Source organism: Montipora foliosa, chromosome 14 (genome assembly GCF_036669935.1).
Source record: "Montipora foliosa isolate CH-2021 chromosome 14, ASM3666993v2, whole genome shotgun sequence".
In the NCBI taxonomy this organism is placed as follows: Eukaryota; Metazoa; Cnidaria; class Anthozoa; order Scleractinia; family Acroporidae; genus Montipora; species Montipora foliosa.
Genome location: NC_090882.1, coordinates 10526715 through 10544790, shown reverse-complemented (window position 1 = coordinate 10544790; position 18076 = coordinate 10526715). Strand labels below are relative to the sequence as shown.

Sequence of the window (18076 nt, the reverse complement as noted above, 5' to 3'; positions counted from 1 at the left end):
ACAAAAAAAAATGTGTTGCAAGTTGCATGAATTCAGGTCACATAAGCTTAATTAATCTATGAAAACAATCAAGAGCGCCTGAAAAGTGATTTTGTTGCAAAACAAGTTGCCTTGGAATGGTAAAACGGGCCACATTTTGGAGATTTTGTTGCAGAAAGTAGAACGGACCTCCACTTCCGGCAACATGCCGCAGCAAGTTGCAACACATTTTTTTGTTTTGAGACAGGTTGTGTGTGGGATGTAAAATGTGCAACATAGTTTTTCAACTAGTTTCGCAAGGCAATGTTGCGAGATAAGTTGGACTTTTTTGTTGCTCGTATTACCGTAGCTTTAGGCTGATGTTTTTTAAAGTGCCCCAAACCCTTCTACTTGGTTTTCTTTTGGTAGATTTTCATATCTTTCAAGAACTCATTTTCAGAAAGTTTTTTTTTAAAACATTGATTCCTGATTTTTTTTTTACAAGTGCTTGAAGTTATTGAAATATTTAATTTTTGGTGCGTGTTTAAGCCCTACTGGACAAATTATTGTCTCGTAGGCTCATCAGGAACAAGCCAATGAGAAGCGTCCGATATTTGATACTTTTTTAGCTGTGACGTAAGAAAAGGACATTCCAACAACTCAAGCTTGCGTGATGTCCTTTCCTTATGTCACACTTGATATATGGACACATATGGCCAAGCAGGGGTCCAACGCAATCGATAGGTGAAAAAATAGTCAAGACTGCCTTTCCTTTTAGCCCTCATAAAAATCAGGATTCAATATTTAAAAAAAAATTGTGAAAATGAGTTCTTGAAAGTTATGAAAATCTACAAAAAAACAAACAAATTGAAGGGTTAGGGACACTTTAAGTTGTCCTTGCACCCCTTGAAGCAACTGCACATGTAGTTTACTACATGAGACTGGCTTGTTGTATGCCTCTTTGTTAATGTTGGACAGATGAATCTTTCAGACTAGCAAGGGGGCCCTTTTCTCTCTTCTAAAATTGCAATTTGCTTTGGTAGCACTAGATTGTCAGAGGCTGTATGTAATCCTGGGGTCGCTTGTCTATTAGTTTTGTAAACTTGAATCTTGCGAACATCCTGGATCAACTCAAGGTTGAGTTTGTTCCAGGGCATACTCTGGTTTGCCTCGAACTGAAGCAATTTCTGGTAACAACCAACCTCAAAGCCTTTTCTGCCCTTTAATGTTTGTTTTCAATCACAGGAGAATGAGCTTGACAAGTACATTACCTACTGTGATGGGAAGGGGGACTCCGACAACTTTATGGAGTCACAACCTACAGATTTCTTCGAGGTTAGAGCTGATTTACTGTTTTAAAACCTTGCAGGTTTTTTTGTTTAGATTGTTCTCGTTTTGAATAAATAATTGAGAATAAAAGTAAGGGAAATTGGACACCATTTCTGTAGCAATTTTGTTGAGGCATCACTTATAGAAAATTAGAAACGTTATTATACATGTACCTGCTGCAAGTAGTGAATAACTCGATATTTATTACTAAAAAAATTTGGGTTTATATTTGATGCCTTTAATGTTGTGGTTTTACTGTCATCTTTGTAGAAGTGTGAGGCAGAGGCATCTTGTCATCCCATCGAGGAACTCCTTAACAGGCCTGCAGAGCGCATTTTAGAGTACAGAGCATATCTGGGTGATCTTTTGGAGTGTGGTCGAAAGGCAGGTGTTGATACACATGACCTTGAGGTAATGTTGGATGTTATTGAAGAGTTTTTTTCTTTTTTTGATGAAATTTTGTCTTTTGCAATTTCCTTTTTTGTTATGACTGAAGTGAATAGGCAATGCTTATGATAATCCTCATACAGCATAGAGTTTCATGGTATGTAACATAGGGCCCTCTTATCAAGTCATTTTTATGAGTGGGAAACCGGAATATCCTTGAAAAACCTATTAGAGCAGAGTAGAGAAGGGAATTGATCCTGAACTTGACAGGTGCAACACAGAAAAGGGTTTATCAACTTGGTTGATTTGGTAAATTGACCACTGTAGAGAAATTTGAAAGCTGATGTTTCAAGGATTAGCCCTTCGTCAGAGCGAATTAGGGGATTATGGGTTGTTGCCGTGTTATATGGTGAAAGATGGACCTACATGTATGCTATTGGTGGGGATATTTAACAAATATTATCATTCGATGTATTTTTCCTTCCTTTTCATTGTCCGAGAGCCCACTGCGTGACCTGCAAATAACTGCCTAATACATGTACATGTAACATAGGTGACAAATTACTCATAATTTTGGCGTGAAATTTCAGCGTTAATGTATAATTTCAAAATTACAATGTCACAATGGCGACCTTTCCTACAGTGCCAGGATGGTGTCTTTTGAACGTAATTTGTCACCTATGATATTAATAGCTAATCAAATGGTATACTAGTGTAATTAGGGACACAATGCCCGTAAAATTAGGGAATAATTTCACTCGTCACCATTTGATTACCCATACAAGTATTATTCTGCTCATGCGTAATTGAAACCTCGCTCTTGTGTGAAAATGGCAGTTCGCTTTCCTGAGCTTTCAGAAAGTTCTTTAATTGTTGGGAATTGTGAAAAACAAACTCAGTCATCGATGGTAAAACAATGATTCAACTTGGTTATCACAAAATATTGTGATTTGTCAGTGTCTCGCAGATCAATTATTGATCCGCTCGCCACTGGCAAATCACGATATTTTGCTCAACCTCGTCCAGTTATTGTTAATTGTTCGCCAAAGTTGAGGTGAATAAAAACCTCGACTTTGTTTCGGTTGTTATTTACTGATATCCAGGGATCCAGAGGTGATATGACATGTAGGGGATTATTTGAAAAATGTGCATTTTCTTTAAAATTTAAGGTCGGCTTGAGGCCATTTTGAAAAAATAAAAACCGCCTAGGTGATTATCACCTCAAGTGCATCCAATCACGTATGTAATTATACTAAAGCCCATTGGTGTAAGGCGAGTGTTCTCAGCGCTGCGCTAATTCTACTTCTTTAAAGAAATTATGAAAAAGAGGGCTTTGTTTAATGCAATGTACATCCTTATTGAGACAGTCATTTCCATTTCTTCCTTTTTAGGCCGGGAAGGAAGTTGTAGACCGTCTATGTGCAGAAATTACCCAGCACACCCAGTAAGTAAACCGTCTTGAAAACGTTTAGCTCCTTTTCCATTCATTTACACCACTGTATCATCTGAATTTTTGTTAATGTCAAACTTTTTCATTTATCAGATTTGAAATTCTCATTAAGGAGACTCCAAAGGAAGTTGAGTTCTGTGTTGCATTACAAGATTACAGAGATGACCTCAACAACGTTTGCCTTCAAAAAGACGAGACAGTTCTGGTCCTAGATCGTCTGTCGCACCCAGACATGTACAAGGTTGTGAGGTTTCGATCTGATGGATCTAGAGATGACGAAATCTGGGTACCATCATCTGTGTTGCAGCGCAAGAAGTCAACAGCTGAGATCATCATTCCTGCTGAATATACTGTTAAGTTAAAGGCAAAGTCTAGACCTAAGATATCTGACAAGTTGGTAGAAATGAGCATTCCTGCTCCTCAAAGAGAAGTTGTAGTTGAAATGTCTCCAGCTGACTTGGCCCCCGTGCCAGTAGCACCATTATTCACAATGCCGCTAGAAAATCAGAAAGTCACTGAAGGACAACCAATGCAACTGGATGTCCGTGTGTCTGGCATTCCAGAACCCAAGGTTGCATGGATTAAGGATGACCGACCATTAAGAACTGGGGAGCGTATCCATGCTGAGAAGATGGGTGATTTGCACAGTTTAAAGATATCAGAAGTCGATATTGAAGATGAGGGGACATACACTTGCCAGGCTACCAATGAAGCTGGAACTGCCATGACCACCGCAGATTTGAGTGTTGAATGTAAGCGGATTAAAACATGTGGCTGTGCACAATATTCTTTAGAATAAAACCATCAGACTAGTCAGTTAGAGTTTAATTCACAGCCAATATTTATTACTACCGCATACATGTTGATAGCTTACATTGTCAATGTGAAAAAAAAAAAAATTCTATCCCAATCATGGTTTGTGGGTTCATACTATAATTTGTCCTTATTAAATGGCTGAAAAAGGAAAACATGGTAATGCATTTGGGAGTTTATTCTTGCCAACGAGATGCACAAAATGTTAAGAATTAAGTCTCTCATAATATTATACTTGTCATGTACATGTCGTATACTTAACATGTATATGTCGTGAGTTAGACTCCGGCCAGACCAACACTCAGGGTCTTAAAATAACTGAGGAGAAAGTGCTGCCTTTGTTATTACACCTGCAAATGGTTTGACTTTTAAGTCTTCTCGGATAAGGACTTTAAACCGTAGGCCCCGTCTCACAAATGTGTTCCATGTTTATAAGTTCTCTGTGGGACGTTAAAGAACCCACACACTATTCGAGAGTAGTAGGTGATGAAGTTCCCGGTTTTGTGGCTGTCCTCTATGAGCGTGTATTTTCCAGCAGAAGTGGCCGGCTCGGTGCAATGTCTCTCAAAAGGCTTGTGGTGTATGAGGCCACCTTAGCAAAAACATTCATAAGTCAAAAAGGACTTTGCCGAGTGCTGGGACATGTAGATGTTCCAAAGGGTAAAGTAGTTTTCTTTGCTTGATTGCAGCTGGGGAATCGGAAGAGGAACCAGAAGTCGTGGAACCACAGATCACTGTGGTTAAACTGTAAGAACGTCTTGTTCATTGTTTTAACTAACATTTTTAGGTAGAAAGTAGACAGCTGTTCTCATTTGGTGAAGTTCTTAACCTTCAATTTGCCTATAAATATGACCCATTTTGATTCAAACTAAGTGGACGATGCTCAGAACATTCAAAAGGGGGGAGTGAAATTACATGAGATGTTTGTTTTAGTCTCAGAAGAGAGGTATTTTGCGTTTAAGTTGGTTCTGCCCTCATCTATGCATATTACGTGTAAAACTCGTTTTCTAACTTTTTGTTTGATTTGGTGGTTGTAGAGAACCCAAGAAAGCACAACACGCAGTAACAGCAGTTGATGGGATAGGTGGAACTGGTTTTCTTCCCCTTGAAGTTCAACTTCCTAAGCTTGCTGACATTAGTGCCTCCGAGATCCATGTGATGTCTGAAGGTGTTCCTTCCTCTCGCCGACGCTCAATACCTCCTGAGTTTTGTACAGAACTGGAGAACAAGACAATTGAGGAAGGAGATTCTGTCAAGATGCAAATCTTTGTAACCGGCACGGCTCCCGTGGACGTGGTTTGGTACAAAGATGACCAGCCAATCACCCTGTATCCTCACAGACGATTCCATGCAATGAGAGAAAACGAAATCTGCAGCTTAGAAATCAAAGATGCGCGTTGCAGTGATGAAGGAAACTACACCTGCCAAGCTAAGAACACTGCTGGGGAAGTCAGAAAGTCCTGTAAACTATCTGTAAAGCAGGTTACCCCAACAAGTCCTCCCTCATTTGTCAAGCAGTTAAAGGATGGGTTCATTGTAGAAGGCTCCTGCACTCGTTTTGACGTCAAAGTAAGTGGAATGCCAGAACCTGTAGTCACATGGTACAAGGATGGAATGCATTTGAAAGAAGACAAGCATATGGAGATTATCCATGATGAAGATACTTCCGCACTGATTGTTATGTATGGCACACTAAATGATGCAGGGGAATACACTTGCAAAGCAGTGAATGAAGCTGGAGAGGCACAATCATCAGCACACCTATACATTTCATCATTGCAAGTACCTGCAAAATTCACCTCACCAATTGAGAATGTTGAAGTGTTAGAAGGGGAGCCTGTGAAACTGAAATGTACAATTCTTGGAAAACCAGATCCGGACATAAGATGGTTCAAAGATGGTGAAGAGATCCATGAGAGTGATAAGTTCAGAATGATGGTAAACCCAGAGAACACATGCATCTTGACCGTACAGAAGGCAGACAAGGAAGATGAAGGAACTTACACCTGCAAGGTGACTAATCCTGCTGGTAGTGATACTTGCTCAGGTATGTTGTCTGTTACTGGTGAGGGGAAGCGCCCGGAATTCACCAAATTTCTGGAGAATGCTGAAGTGCCAGATGGTAGTACAGTGCGTTTTGAAGTACATGTTCAGGGGAAGCCTTCTCCATCTGTAGAATGGCTCAAGGGAACGAAGATCCTAAAACCTGGTCCACGATTCGAAGCTGGGACAAGTGGGAATGTACACACTTTTGTTATAACAAACTGTAGAGATGTTGATAGTGGTACTTATTCATGCCAAGCAAAGAACACGTTTGGGACAGCTACTTGTGATGCAACACTTATTGTTGCTGAAGACACTGTACCCCCAAGGTTTACTAAGAAACTCCACGACTCAACAGCAGATGCTGGCAACACTGTGGAGTTTTCTGTGAAGTACATTGGCAGTCCAGAACCAAAGGTGAAATGGTTTCTAGATGATGAGGAAGTTTCTGAGGATGATGAAGGCATGGACATTGAGACCGAACCAGGTTCCTCTTTGCTTGTTCTTGAGGACATTGCTCCTAATGACTCTGGGCAGTACAAATGTATAATTACCAACATTGCTGGAAAAGCTGTGACTAGTGCACAGCTTAAGGTTTTAGATGAAGGGATTAAAGGTAAACCCAAAGTTCCATCTGAAGTTGTTAAGGCCTTGGGTCCATTAGCTGAAAAGGAGCCAGTTGGAAAGCCACCTGAGTTTGTAAAGAAACTTCTTTCTCCCCATGTAGTTGAAGGAGATGCAGTTCGGTTTGAAGTGATTGTGGATGGCACACCTAATCCAATGGTACAATGGTTTGTCGAAAATGAACTTCTTCAAGAAGATGAGCGTATCCGTGTAACCCAAGACAGAAAGGTGCATTCTTTAATAATTGGCAAGACCTTTCTTGATGATGAAGCAGAGTACAAGTGTGTAGCAGAGAATTCTCATGGTCAAGTGGAATGCAGTGCGGAACTGTTTATTGACGCAGTCAGTAGAAAGCCTGAATTTTCCAAAGAACTCAGGCCGGTTGAAGTGGATGAAGATTCTGATGCCATATTCGAGGTACAATTTCGCGGCAGTCCAAAACCTAGTATTTCTTGGTTCAAAAAGAGTACACCAGTCCACCCAGGTGGCAGATACGAAGAGAGGGAAGTCGGCGACTTACACACCTTGATTATCCATAGAACAACACCAAGAGATTCAGGTGAAATTAAATGTCAAGCTATGAATAATGCTGGGACTGCTGTTTGTACTGCACCATTACTTGTTAAGTCTGCCACTGTTCAAGAGGTGATGCAAGCCCCCTCGTTTGTAAGGAAACCTCTAAATGTACGTGTTGAAGAGGGAAGCTCTGCTTCAGTTGAGGTCCAGGTTGAGGGTATCCCTGTACCAACTGTAACATGGTACACTGAAGAAGATGAGGAAATACCTGAACGGGGCCACATTCGTTGCTTGCCAGATGGAACGTTGGTAATTGAGAATGCAGAACTGGACGATGAAGGCTTCTACAATTGCATTGCAGCAAATAAAGCTGGGGAGGTGTCTAGCAAAGTAGAAATACTTGTTGATGAGTCTACCACTAAATTGCACGAGATTGAGGAAGAAATCACATTTTCAAAGAAAGCAGTCGTAGAAAGTGACATTCTCGGAGAAGGCTTGCTTGCCTTGTCAACAGAAGATATACCCCCTGAAATAACAAAGGAACTTCAAGACCTCAGTGTAACAGAGGGCGATACAGTAAGGTTTGAAGTTAAGGTTGTTGGAAAACCAAAACCAGAGATCTATTGGAACACCAATAATGCAGAGATAGTGGGTGATAACGAAACTGTAATCGAAATCAGCGGTGACACTCACAGTCTTACTTTAAAGCATGTAGTACCAGATGACGAAGGAGAGTACACCTTTACTGCCACAAATAAAGCTGGAAATGCTTCATGCACAGGAAAGCTTTTGGTAAGAAAAAATATTATTAAGCCATCTTTTCTCTATGCACTCAGGGACATTGAAGTCACAGAAAAAAGTGATGTGCGACTGGAGGTTCGGGTACAAGGAACAGAGCCTGATATTGAATGGCATAAAAATGGGATTGCCATCGAAGAAACGACTTCTCGAACAGAGTTCGTTGAAAATGAAGAAAGAGGTAGTTACGCATATCTCATTTATGGAGCCACTACTGAAGACCAAGGTAACTATGGATGTACCGCGGCAAATGAGGCTGGTGAAGCATTTTGTGAAGGAAAGTTGACCGTTAAAGAACACGTTGTTCCACCAAGATTCCTGCAGCGTCTTGGGGACAAGAAAGTTGTTGAAGGGGCAGCTGTTGACTTTGAAGTTGAGGTCAGTGGGAAGCCCAAACCAACTTTGAGGTGGCTTAAAGATGGTGATCATGTCGCTCCTGACGATCACTTGCGAATGGACATAGAGGGGCGTATTTATACTTTGTCAGTAACTCGTTCTAGACTATCAGATGGTGGAAGATACAGCTGTGTTGCTTCTAACAGTGGTGGCAGAGAAAGCTGTTTTGCCACTCTTAAAGTAAAAGAAAAACTGCACGCCCCTGAATTTATTGTACAACCCGAGGGTGCCCAGATAATTGAGGGTGGCGAAGCTCAGTTCACGGCAATGGTGTCTGGACTGCCAGAACCAGAAATTGAGTGGTTTAAAGATGGAAACCTCATACGCGACAGCCATCGTTTTAAGCTCGAATTTGGTGAAAATAAATCCGGTCTTATCATAAAGGATGCAAAACAGACCGATGATGGTGAGTTCACTTGCACGGCAACGAATAAAGTGGGAAAGGTTTCTTGCACTGTAGATCTTGTGGTTGAAGAAGCAACTGTTGCTCCAGAATTTGTAAAGAAGATGAATGGATTTGAATTGTGTGAGGAAGATTTAGTTAGATTTGAAGTCCGTGTAACTGGTACTCCTCAACCAAACGTACAGTGGTTCAGGAATGACAAACCTTTGGATGATGATCGCTATGAATTCCTTACGGATGACGATATGCATTCACTGGAGTTGTCAAATTGTTTACTGTCTGATGGTGGGATGTACCGTTGCATTGCTTCCAACGAAGCTGGACAGGCCTCGTGCAGTGCAGAACTAATTGTCAGCGAGAAACTCATCCCTCCGATGTTCACAGATGAACCAACCTTTCCTAAGATGTTGGCGCAAGGTGGTAATGTTGTGCTTGAGGCATCTGTGAGTGGGAAACCTGTTCCAACTGTAGAATGGGTTAAGGATGAAACTGCAGTTGAAGACAGCCCACACTTCAGTGTCGAGGATGAAGATGGTAAGCACAGTTTGACCATCTCTGATGCGGGACCGGAGGACTCAGGAATCTATAAATGTGTTGCAAGTAATTCAGCTGGAACATCAATCAGGACTTTTAATGTCAACATTGAAGGTGAGAATATTTTATTGACTCTGGTATTTTAGTAGCAGTTGCAACATCTGTGTAGTCATCCCTTTGTGTTCGGTTTCACAGCGTACGTAGCAACTAGTTGTCTAAAAGTCGTCATAGAACTTGAAACCTAACAAAGGTACTCTTTAATTTTAGTGTCGCGGTACGCATGAAAGAAACATGAATTCCCCTTTTTTCTCACACAAAACCAAATGAAAGCAAAGAAAACCAGGAATGATAAGTTGTCCTGCCCGTATTTGTATTCAAAAGTTCACAATGAACAGCCCCTTTGGAAGTGAAAGCATTTGCTTTAGATTATGACATGATCACTTGCCAGACTGTATTTTCCAGTTGTCTTTTGGAATTGCTTGAAGGGACTGAACTTCAACTTTAGTCATTTTTCAATAAAGATAGTTCAGATAATAACCTTAAAGCATAAGTTCGTACGCGATATCGAATATTCCTTTAACTTATGCAAAGTATATCTTTGTTTTATGTATTGTTTAGATAAATTGTAATCTTGGTCATCTCACTTACTTGCCACAGGTGCCAAAACGGCCATTTTAGCACCTAAAATCACAAAGGAGCTTGAAGAGGTTGAAGTTCTTAAGCGACAACCCATCTTTCTGGAATGCCACGTTGCCGGTGCAGTTAATGCACAAGTGAGATGGTTCCATGATAACAACCTAATCACAGAGGATGATAGAATTTCGCTGTCATTTAACGGGTCAGTGTGCACCCTTTCCATTGAGGAATCAGTACTGGGTGATGAAGGAGATTACATGTGCCAAATAGAGAACGATCAGGGTGTGGTGTCAAGCACTGCAGAAGTACTCGTTGAAGAAGGAATGTCCTTACCAATCTTTACACAGAAAATAAATAATTTGAAAGTGATGGAGGGTGAAAATGCTTGCTTTGATGTCCGTGTCATTGGAAATCCAGAGCCAGTTGCAGAATGGTTGAAAGACGGTGTGCAACTGGAAGATGAGGGTCGCGTTATGATCATAGACGATGTTGATGACAATGAGCCAGAACTGTTCTCTCTGGTGATCGAAAACTGCCAACCCTCTGATGCTGGGGAATACCAGTGTTTGGCTATGAACGAAGCTGGGAAAGCCGATTGTACTGCAGAGCTGTTCGTTATCCCCGCATCGGATTCCACAAGAACTCCAAATGCCGGTGACATACCATTAATTTTTACATTAGGCCAGGATGTCACTCTCAAGGCGCTCATGATCAATAATCGTGTTGCTACTTGGCTTAAAGATGATGAGCCCATTAAACAAAGCAGTCACATTGACATTGGCTCAGAAGAAGGCATGCACACCTTAACAATTAAGAGTGTGACACCAGAGGACTCTGGGATTTACAAGTGTGAGACTGCTGCTGAAAGCACAAGCATTTTCAGTGTCACTATCAAAGGTAAATATTTCCTAGCAGTTTTTAACTTTATGTTAAACCTTGCATTTTGGTTTTCAGAAGAGTGGATGTTTCACGGCATCATTCAGTATGCTTGCCAAAATTCCAACCACATATTTTTAACGCGCCTTGCTTCTCCTTCTTCATTCGTCTCAAAAAGAAAAAATATATATAAAGAAAACGCTCATTATTCCATGTGTGCCTCTCATGCACATGCAGTTGAATAAATCCCAATACAGGAATTTAGGATAACCAGTGATGCCTTTCACGGTTGTGTGAAAGATTACAGTTATCAGTGCTGGAGAGTGAAGCGTGTCACCAATTGAAATTATTGTCCCAAATAATCGAAAGATGATTTTTAATAGAAAATATGGATACCGTTTGTTTCTACAGTTTGTAAGCGATATAAACTGATTCAGTGTGAGGCCTAGGGACGTGTGAACGTTACCTATGTGTTATTACATGTAACTACACTTATGTACCTGAGTCCGAGAGACCCGGGTAAACGACTGAACTGGTTAATAACCCAGTGGTATTGACTTGGGCGGAAAACTCGTGTTCTTTTTTAGTTTGGCTTCGCCAATAGACCATTTTCGAATTCTCACGGCTGGACTGGATCTAACATGGAATGGAGGCTAATGCGGGCAAATCTTTTCAAATGCAAATTAATTTGCCCGCATTAGCCTCCATTTCATGCTAGATCCAGTCCAACCGTTAGAATACGAAACTGGTCTATTGAAGGAGTCTTCATGCAGCTCCAATTTCTGAACTTTCAAAACATCACGAGTATCTGATTTCTAATTCTGCAAATTCCTTTGCAAACAGCAAATGCACTCAACAAATTTTTCTGTATGAATTCTCGAAGGATTTATGTTCATAAACTTAGTTCTTTTATGAAGAACTTTTATCCACGTGTTAGTCCTGTATCATTTGTGCTAGCGTTTTATTAAGTTTTGTTTACGATTTTTATCGTCGTTTTTATTAATGTTAATACGTCGTGATGCTATGCTCTTAGTGTAAGATAACTTGTGTAAGCAGGCTTAATTAATCATTTCAAAGATCTTGCTTGAACCGCTGCGAATACAATGGTGTTTAGTGTCTACTAATATTGGCAGTCACTGTCTTAAAGAAGAAAAGCCGATATTATGGTAATTTTCTACGGCAGTTTTGTTACAAATTCAACTGATTATGTGCGGAAATTAGGTTGCAGATGTAGATTTAAAGCATGGTTTAACCGCTGATTGAGTTTAACAACGTCTGATTCTTTTATGCATTCTGCTAGTAGTAATTTCTCTGTTTGTTCTGTGTGATGCCAGCTTCATATCATTCTTGTTTGTAGTAAAGAATTACATTCTCATGGCTTTATTCTTTGTTGCCCTACAAACGTACTTGTAATTCCAATTTAGAATGTTACGAAGTTGCATGAACAATGAACAATGTGATGTGGCAGCAAGATGAAATCAAAGGAAAGCCTTTTATTCCATGATTAATATTGATAGTGAATGCGGATACATTTCCACAGCACCGTTCAATTATCCTCTCGCATCTGGTATGAACGAGTTTAGCAACGGTTACCTTTATTTCATTACAATTAGAGTTTTGATGGACTGTATCATGCCCCACTGAGATGCTAATTTAGTTCTTGGTGTAATGTATCAGAATATTTATCACGAATACAAAATTCCAGGTTTCAACGTCACTCGAAACAACCAGCGTTTCTTGCTGTGTAATACTTTGCTAAGAAAGCTTAACCAACGTTTGTACTGAAAAGAGCCAGTGTCAGCCGCGAGGACATTATCAACTTTTGTTGTAACGTATTAAGACCAGTCCTTGAATATTGCTGACCTCAGTGTACTCCATCATAGTTTACCAGATTATCTTAGTGAGGACCTGGAACGTGTAGAGAAGAGAGCGCTGTTTATAATATCACCCGAACAATCGTACAACCACTGTTTAGATAGTTTTGGGCTTAGTTCCTTAAGTCAACACAAACTTGCTAGTTTGCTTCCTCCCCAACACCATGGACTCTACAACAGACACAACAAAGTTTACGACCCACCACGCTTCCACACCAACCGTTTTAAAGAAGTTGCTCATTCCAGTCATGTTATGCCGTGGAAATTCTTTGGGTAAACTGCAATGTCTTTGGCCGATTTAATGATTGATTAGTAATTTTACAGAGTTTTTATATCTTTATCGTTATTATTATTATTATTTTTATTACGGTATTGCAATTTGCCATTATCATATATTCAAGTATCTATTAATGAGTTTGTAAATGGGTTATATGTTAGGTCCTTATCGTATTTTTCTATTTTTGTAACCGAATGTGCAATTCAGCGTGTCGGCTGCTAAGTGATCGTCTAAATAAATAATCTATCTACAGTGTATCTCTATCTAATTTAGCTATCAAGTCAAACTAGTTTCTTGTGAAGTGCTCAGTGATGGCAAATATGATAGGAATTGTTTAAGAAGATAATATAGAACAGAGGAGATAATTTAGAACAAAGGTCAAAGGGGACAATTATCAGCTGACTATAATAGCTGCAACACCTGACCATGAAGGAACTTTACCAGTGCAAGGCTACCAGTCCTGCTGGGCTGCCACACGAGATTTTCATGTTCATATAGAAGAAGGTAACTTGTTTCGTTTGACTCCACCCTTCGAAATGCTCAAACATCAAAATAAAAAGACATCAAGTTAGAATTTTGAAGCGCTTACAAGGTACTCTTACCTCGATATACGCACTGAGAACAGGGCGCTTACAGATTGTAAATATTTGTTCTTGTCTTTGTTTCCAGCAAAAGATGAACCTGATGGTGTTAAACCTGAAATTACACCAGCCACCACTCCTGTAGAAGTCACTGAAGGAACGGTAGCCAAGCTTTCCTGTAGGGTCTCTGGTTCACCAAAGCCAACCGTAACTTGGTTGAAAGAAGGAGAGAATGTGGTGCTAGATTCGCGTGTTACTGGTGACACTAACGAGGATGTTTCCTCGCTTTACTTCAAAGAGACCGTGTTAGATGACGAAGGGGAGTATGAATGCAAAGCTCAGAATGCTTTTGGGTCAGCCACATGTATTCTTGAACTACTTGTCAATGAAGCGGAAGAAGATGAGCAGCCTCAGGTTAAACCAGAGTTCGTGCAGAAGATCAAAGATGTAAATGCCTTCGAAGGTGATTCTCCTTGCTTTAGTGTAAGAGTCGAGGGGAACCCTAAACCAGAAGTGCAATGGTTTACTGCTGATAAAGAGATCACCGCTGATGGACGTTTCTTCGTAGAGTCATTTATTGATGATCGTTACACTATGACCATCCACGACTGTGAAATCAAAGACCAGGGGAGGTACAAATGTGTTGCATCCAATGCAGCTGGGAAAGCAGTTTGCTCCGGGGCATTGACAGTCAAGGAAAAGATGATCCCACCACATTTTGCAGATCAAGCTAGCGAGGTACCAATGCAAATCGACAAAGGCGGTGACATTACACTTACGGTGGAATTAAAGGGGAAACCAAAACCATCTGTGAAGTGGTACAAGGATGACAAACCCATTAGTCGATCAAACAGCAAATATAGAACAGAGGTCAAAGCAGACAATTATCAATTGACTATAATAGCTGCAACACCTGACGATGAAGGAACTTACCAGTGCAAGGCCACCAGTCCTGCTGGGACTGCCACAAGAGATTTTCATGTTCATATAGAAGGTAACTTGTTTCGTTTGACTCCACACTTCGTAACACTCAAATATCAAATATAAAAAGACATCCAGTTAGAATTTTTGAAGCACTTAACAAAGGACTTATTACTACGATATACGCACATCAACGAACAGCCTGAACTGCTTGGTGTTCAACGTTACCGGGCAGTTTTCGCAGAGGGTCAGGAATGGGCATCAGCGTGTCCAACAAGGTTACGAAGCACACATTATGCTTTCTTTGCTATCATACAACTTTATACGCCGCAAGGTTTAAAAATCGAGATCTCAAACTTGAATTTCACTCCTTGGATGCCCTTTTAAGGCAGACCGTGTGCAAAAACAAGCACGCTGTAAACTCTTCCAAGTAATAGTGAATGGTTTCCATTTTAAGTTTTTACTTTGAGTGGTGTCCAATTTAGCTACTAGTTACATTACGTTTGCCTCGTTTTTGTTCGAAATAGAGCAGAGTTTTATCTCTGTAGATAAAAAGCCGGCCATTCGTTGAGCGTTTTTTCTAACATCAAGATTTCTTTTTAAATATAGGGCGCTTTTATGCCAAGAAAAGTAACGTCTGTCTTTCTCATTCATGGATAATATTGTGTGGCCCAGTGGTTAGGGCGCTTGCCTTGAGATCCAGAGATCCCGGGTTCAAGACCCGCTCTGACCACTCGTTGAATTTGATCCTGGTTGGCCCTGGTTCAACTTCCCAGCTGCACTTGTAAATAGCCAACTGGTTTGCTTCTGGCCGGTTGGGATTCTTAACAATTGTCGTTGTTCTCAATTAAGTATGTATGTATGTATGAATATTTTTAAATTTACAGCTAAACAACCTAAAGGGCAATCACCTGAATTCGTCCAACCCTTGAAGTCCCAGGAAGTCTTGAAAGGTAGTCCTGTGAAGCTGGAAGTAAGGATATCTGGTGAACCCGAGCCAGACGTGGAGTGGTTCAAAGACGAGCAACCAATTGAAGACGGAGGCAACTTCAGGATTGAATTTGATGACAGCGATGGCTGTACTGTGATCATCAATTCTGCTCGACAGGAGGATGGAGGCCAGTATCAATGTGTGGCCACAAATGATTTTGGTAAAGCAATCTCCGAGGCCGAACTCGTTGTCACAGGTATGAAACCGAGCAGACTGATCTCTATTGTTCACATTGTTTGAGGCATACAAAGAAATGTTACTATGTTGCAATAGAAGAGTAGTATACATGTTTCTTTGAGCTTTTATAATACAGCAAACACAAGTCAGTACCCTTCTTGTTTTTGTATTATTAGTTATTAATCATGCTGCACTTGCGGTTCGTATGTCAGTGCATCCCGTTTTCCTAATGTGCAATCAATAATGTGAAATAACTAAATTAAAGGTTTTGACGATACATTGGCATACAACTTTGAATGATTCATTCTTTGTTTCAAAACTCTTCGTCGTAATCTGGTCATACTAGGATACAGCGCATAGTGAACAAGGTGGAAGAATGACGAAAGACTTTCGATAGCGCAAAGTGACATTTTCGTTGATATTTATGTGTCTTAAAATCCCTTTAACATTTGAGAAAATGCTTTGCACCTTTTTTCAGAGGAAACAGAAGACGAGGAGGACGAAGTGGAACTTCCTGAGGAGAGTATAAAGCCGTTTGGAGAAATACAGCTTGAGCTGCCTTTAGTAGAAGAGTACAGGCCATCAGAGGAAATCCCTGAGGTAAGCAAACTAGTCTTCTGCGAGGTCCAGATTTTAAAAGAGCTGTAAATGATGCTGAGATAGTTTTCATCTCTTGGTGGATTACGAGCAACCGTTTCACATTGCTTAAATGATCAGAGCAATGTTGTCAAATTCAGAAGACGTGTATAAACATGTACGGTGCTTTCATGCAACAGACCAACTACTGTATTATATAGAAATCAGAGGTTTTCACTTTGGTGCATACGCACAGTGATGCTGATTAGATATTTATATATTTTTTCTTTCAGCTTCACCTTTCTGGAGAAACCAATGCACCCTTGATTCCTGAGACCATATCTGCCTTACAATACGAGCCAGTCCAGATGGTGCTGCCAGTGACTTCCGAGCAAATTTTGCCCGATTTTGTAGAAGTGCCTCACGATTTGAAGGTCACTGAAGGCGACAAAGTAGTGTTCAAGGTCAGGGTCATAGGACAACCTTCACCAGAAGTTACATGGTACCTAGACGATGAACCTATTCAACCAGATGAGAGGATATCCGTAGAGTCTGAAGGAGACCACCAGCATCAGCTTGTTATAAGCTTAGCAGATCTGGATGATGAAGGGGTGTACAAGTGTGTTGCTAAAAACGAGGCGGGAAAAGCTATTTGTGAAGTCGAATTGCTCGTTGATGGTATGTCAAACTTGGTAAAGTGCATGTAATTTGTAAATTCAAATTTGCCTGCTTGTGAAATATTTAGAAATTGCAAATAGCCTGCCTTTGTTAAAAAAAAAAGCTAAATATAAGTTCATCACGGCGATGTCGGTTTTTGCGCTGACCTGTTCTGAAAATTCCTTTGCTGTTAATCTTAAAAGTATAGGACCGTAATAGAAGGATTTCACTGCATCGTTTGCACCCAAATGTTGAGGAACCTTGTTCTTAAAGATTTGGGACACATGGTGTCATACGCACTAGCTCTAAGTTTTCTTTCTTGTGTATAAATTACAGAAATCAATGAAACAGGAGATGAAATACCTCGTGGCCTACAAATAACAAAAGAGCTGGAAGATTTAGAAGTCGATGAAGGGGATTCTGCTACACTGGAAGTGTGCTTTGTCAACAATGCAGCTACTACTGTGACATGGTCGAAGGACATGCAGCCTGTTGAGGAGGGCAGAAGAATAAAGATTATCACTGATGAGAACAGCAGTAAAATTATCATCAAGAAAACAACGGGCAAAGACGAGGGGCTTTACCGTTGTACTCTTCGAAGTGGTGACACGGAGTTGAGCAGTTCTGCTGAGCTCATAGTCGAAGGTGTGTGCTCATTTTGAAATGTCCTAAAGTAGTGAAATAAATGTACATATTTGAAAAGGACAAGCAACCCTCGCACGTATCTGCTATTGTCTCTTATAGTAAAGTAAAGTAAGTCTCTGCTTAAGAGCCAGAAGGCTCATCAGACCGGCGCTTATCTCCGGTTTCAGTAGCATGAAGCAACTAGGAGTATTTATACTCCCCCGGGATGGGATGCTAGTCCATCGCAGGATTACCCCCAGCATATAACCCGCTGATTTCAAATATATAGATTAATTAACAATTAGACCCTTCGCCCCCAAGGGCTACAGGTCAATAGCCCATGAGGTGAAGACGAATGGGCTATTGACCCGTGGCCCTTGGGGGCGAAGGGTCTAATTTATTGTTTTAGTATCACCCAACTAGTCGGACAGAAAAGGCAAAAATAAAGTTAGCAAATGCAAGTTAAAGAAATATTTATTTGGCTATAAAACGAAAGAAAGCGTCACGCTTTTCGCTACCAGAGGACTATTACTAATAAGGAAGGATTACGTTTTTGCAAACGTTGGCCGTGTAGCACTTATATTTGAACAGACTTAACTGATTGGAGTGTAATGTAAATTGCCAAGTTTCTACCC

At 40.5% G+C, this 18076-nt stretch overlaps 1 protein-coding gene across 1 annotated transcript in view; it reads left to right on the top strand.

The window, feature by feature from the left end:
* The window catches only part of LOC137984421 (muscle M-line assembly protein unc-89-like), a 166977-nt gene that overhangs the window by 43164 nt on the left and 105737 nt on the right, over positions 1-18076 (top strand). The window contains 12 exon segments of the mRNA XM_068831598.1: positions 1204-1293; positions 1558-1698; positions 3066-3118; positions 3218-3876; positions 4627-4684; positions 4975-9365; positions 9909-10784; positions 13584-14489; positions 15304-15603; positions 16063-16184; positions 16454-16838; positions 17154-17462. Coding sequence (XP_068687699.1) covers positions 1204-1293; positions 1558-1698; positions 3066-3118; positions 3218-3876; positions 4627-4684; positions 4975-9365; positions 9909-10784; positions 13584-14489; positions 15304-15603; positions 16063-16184; positions 16454-16838; positions 17154-17462 — 8290 coding nt within the window.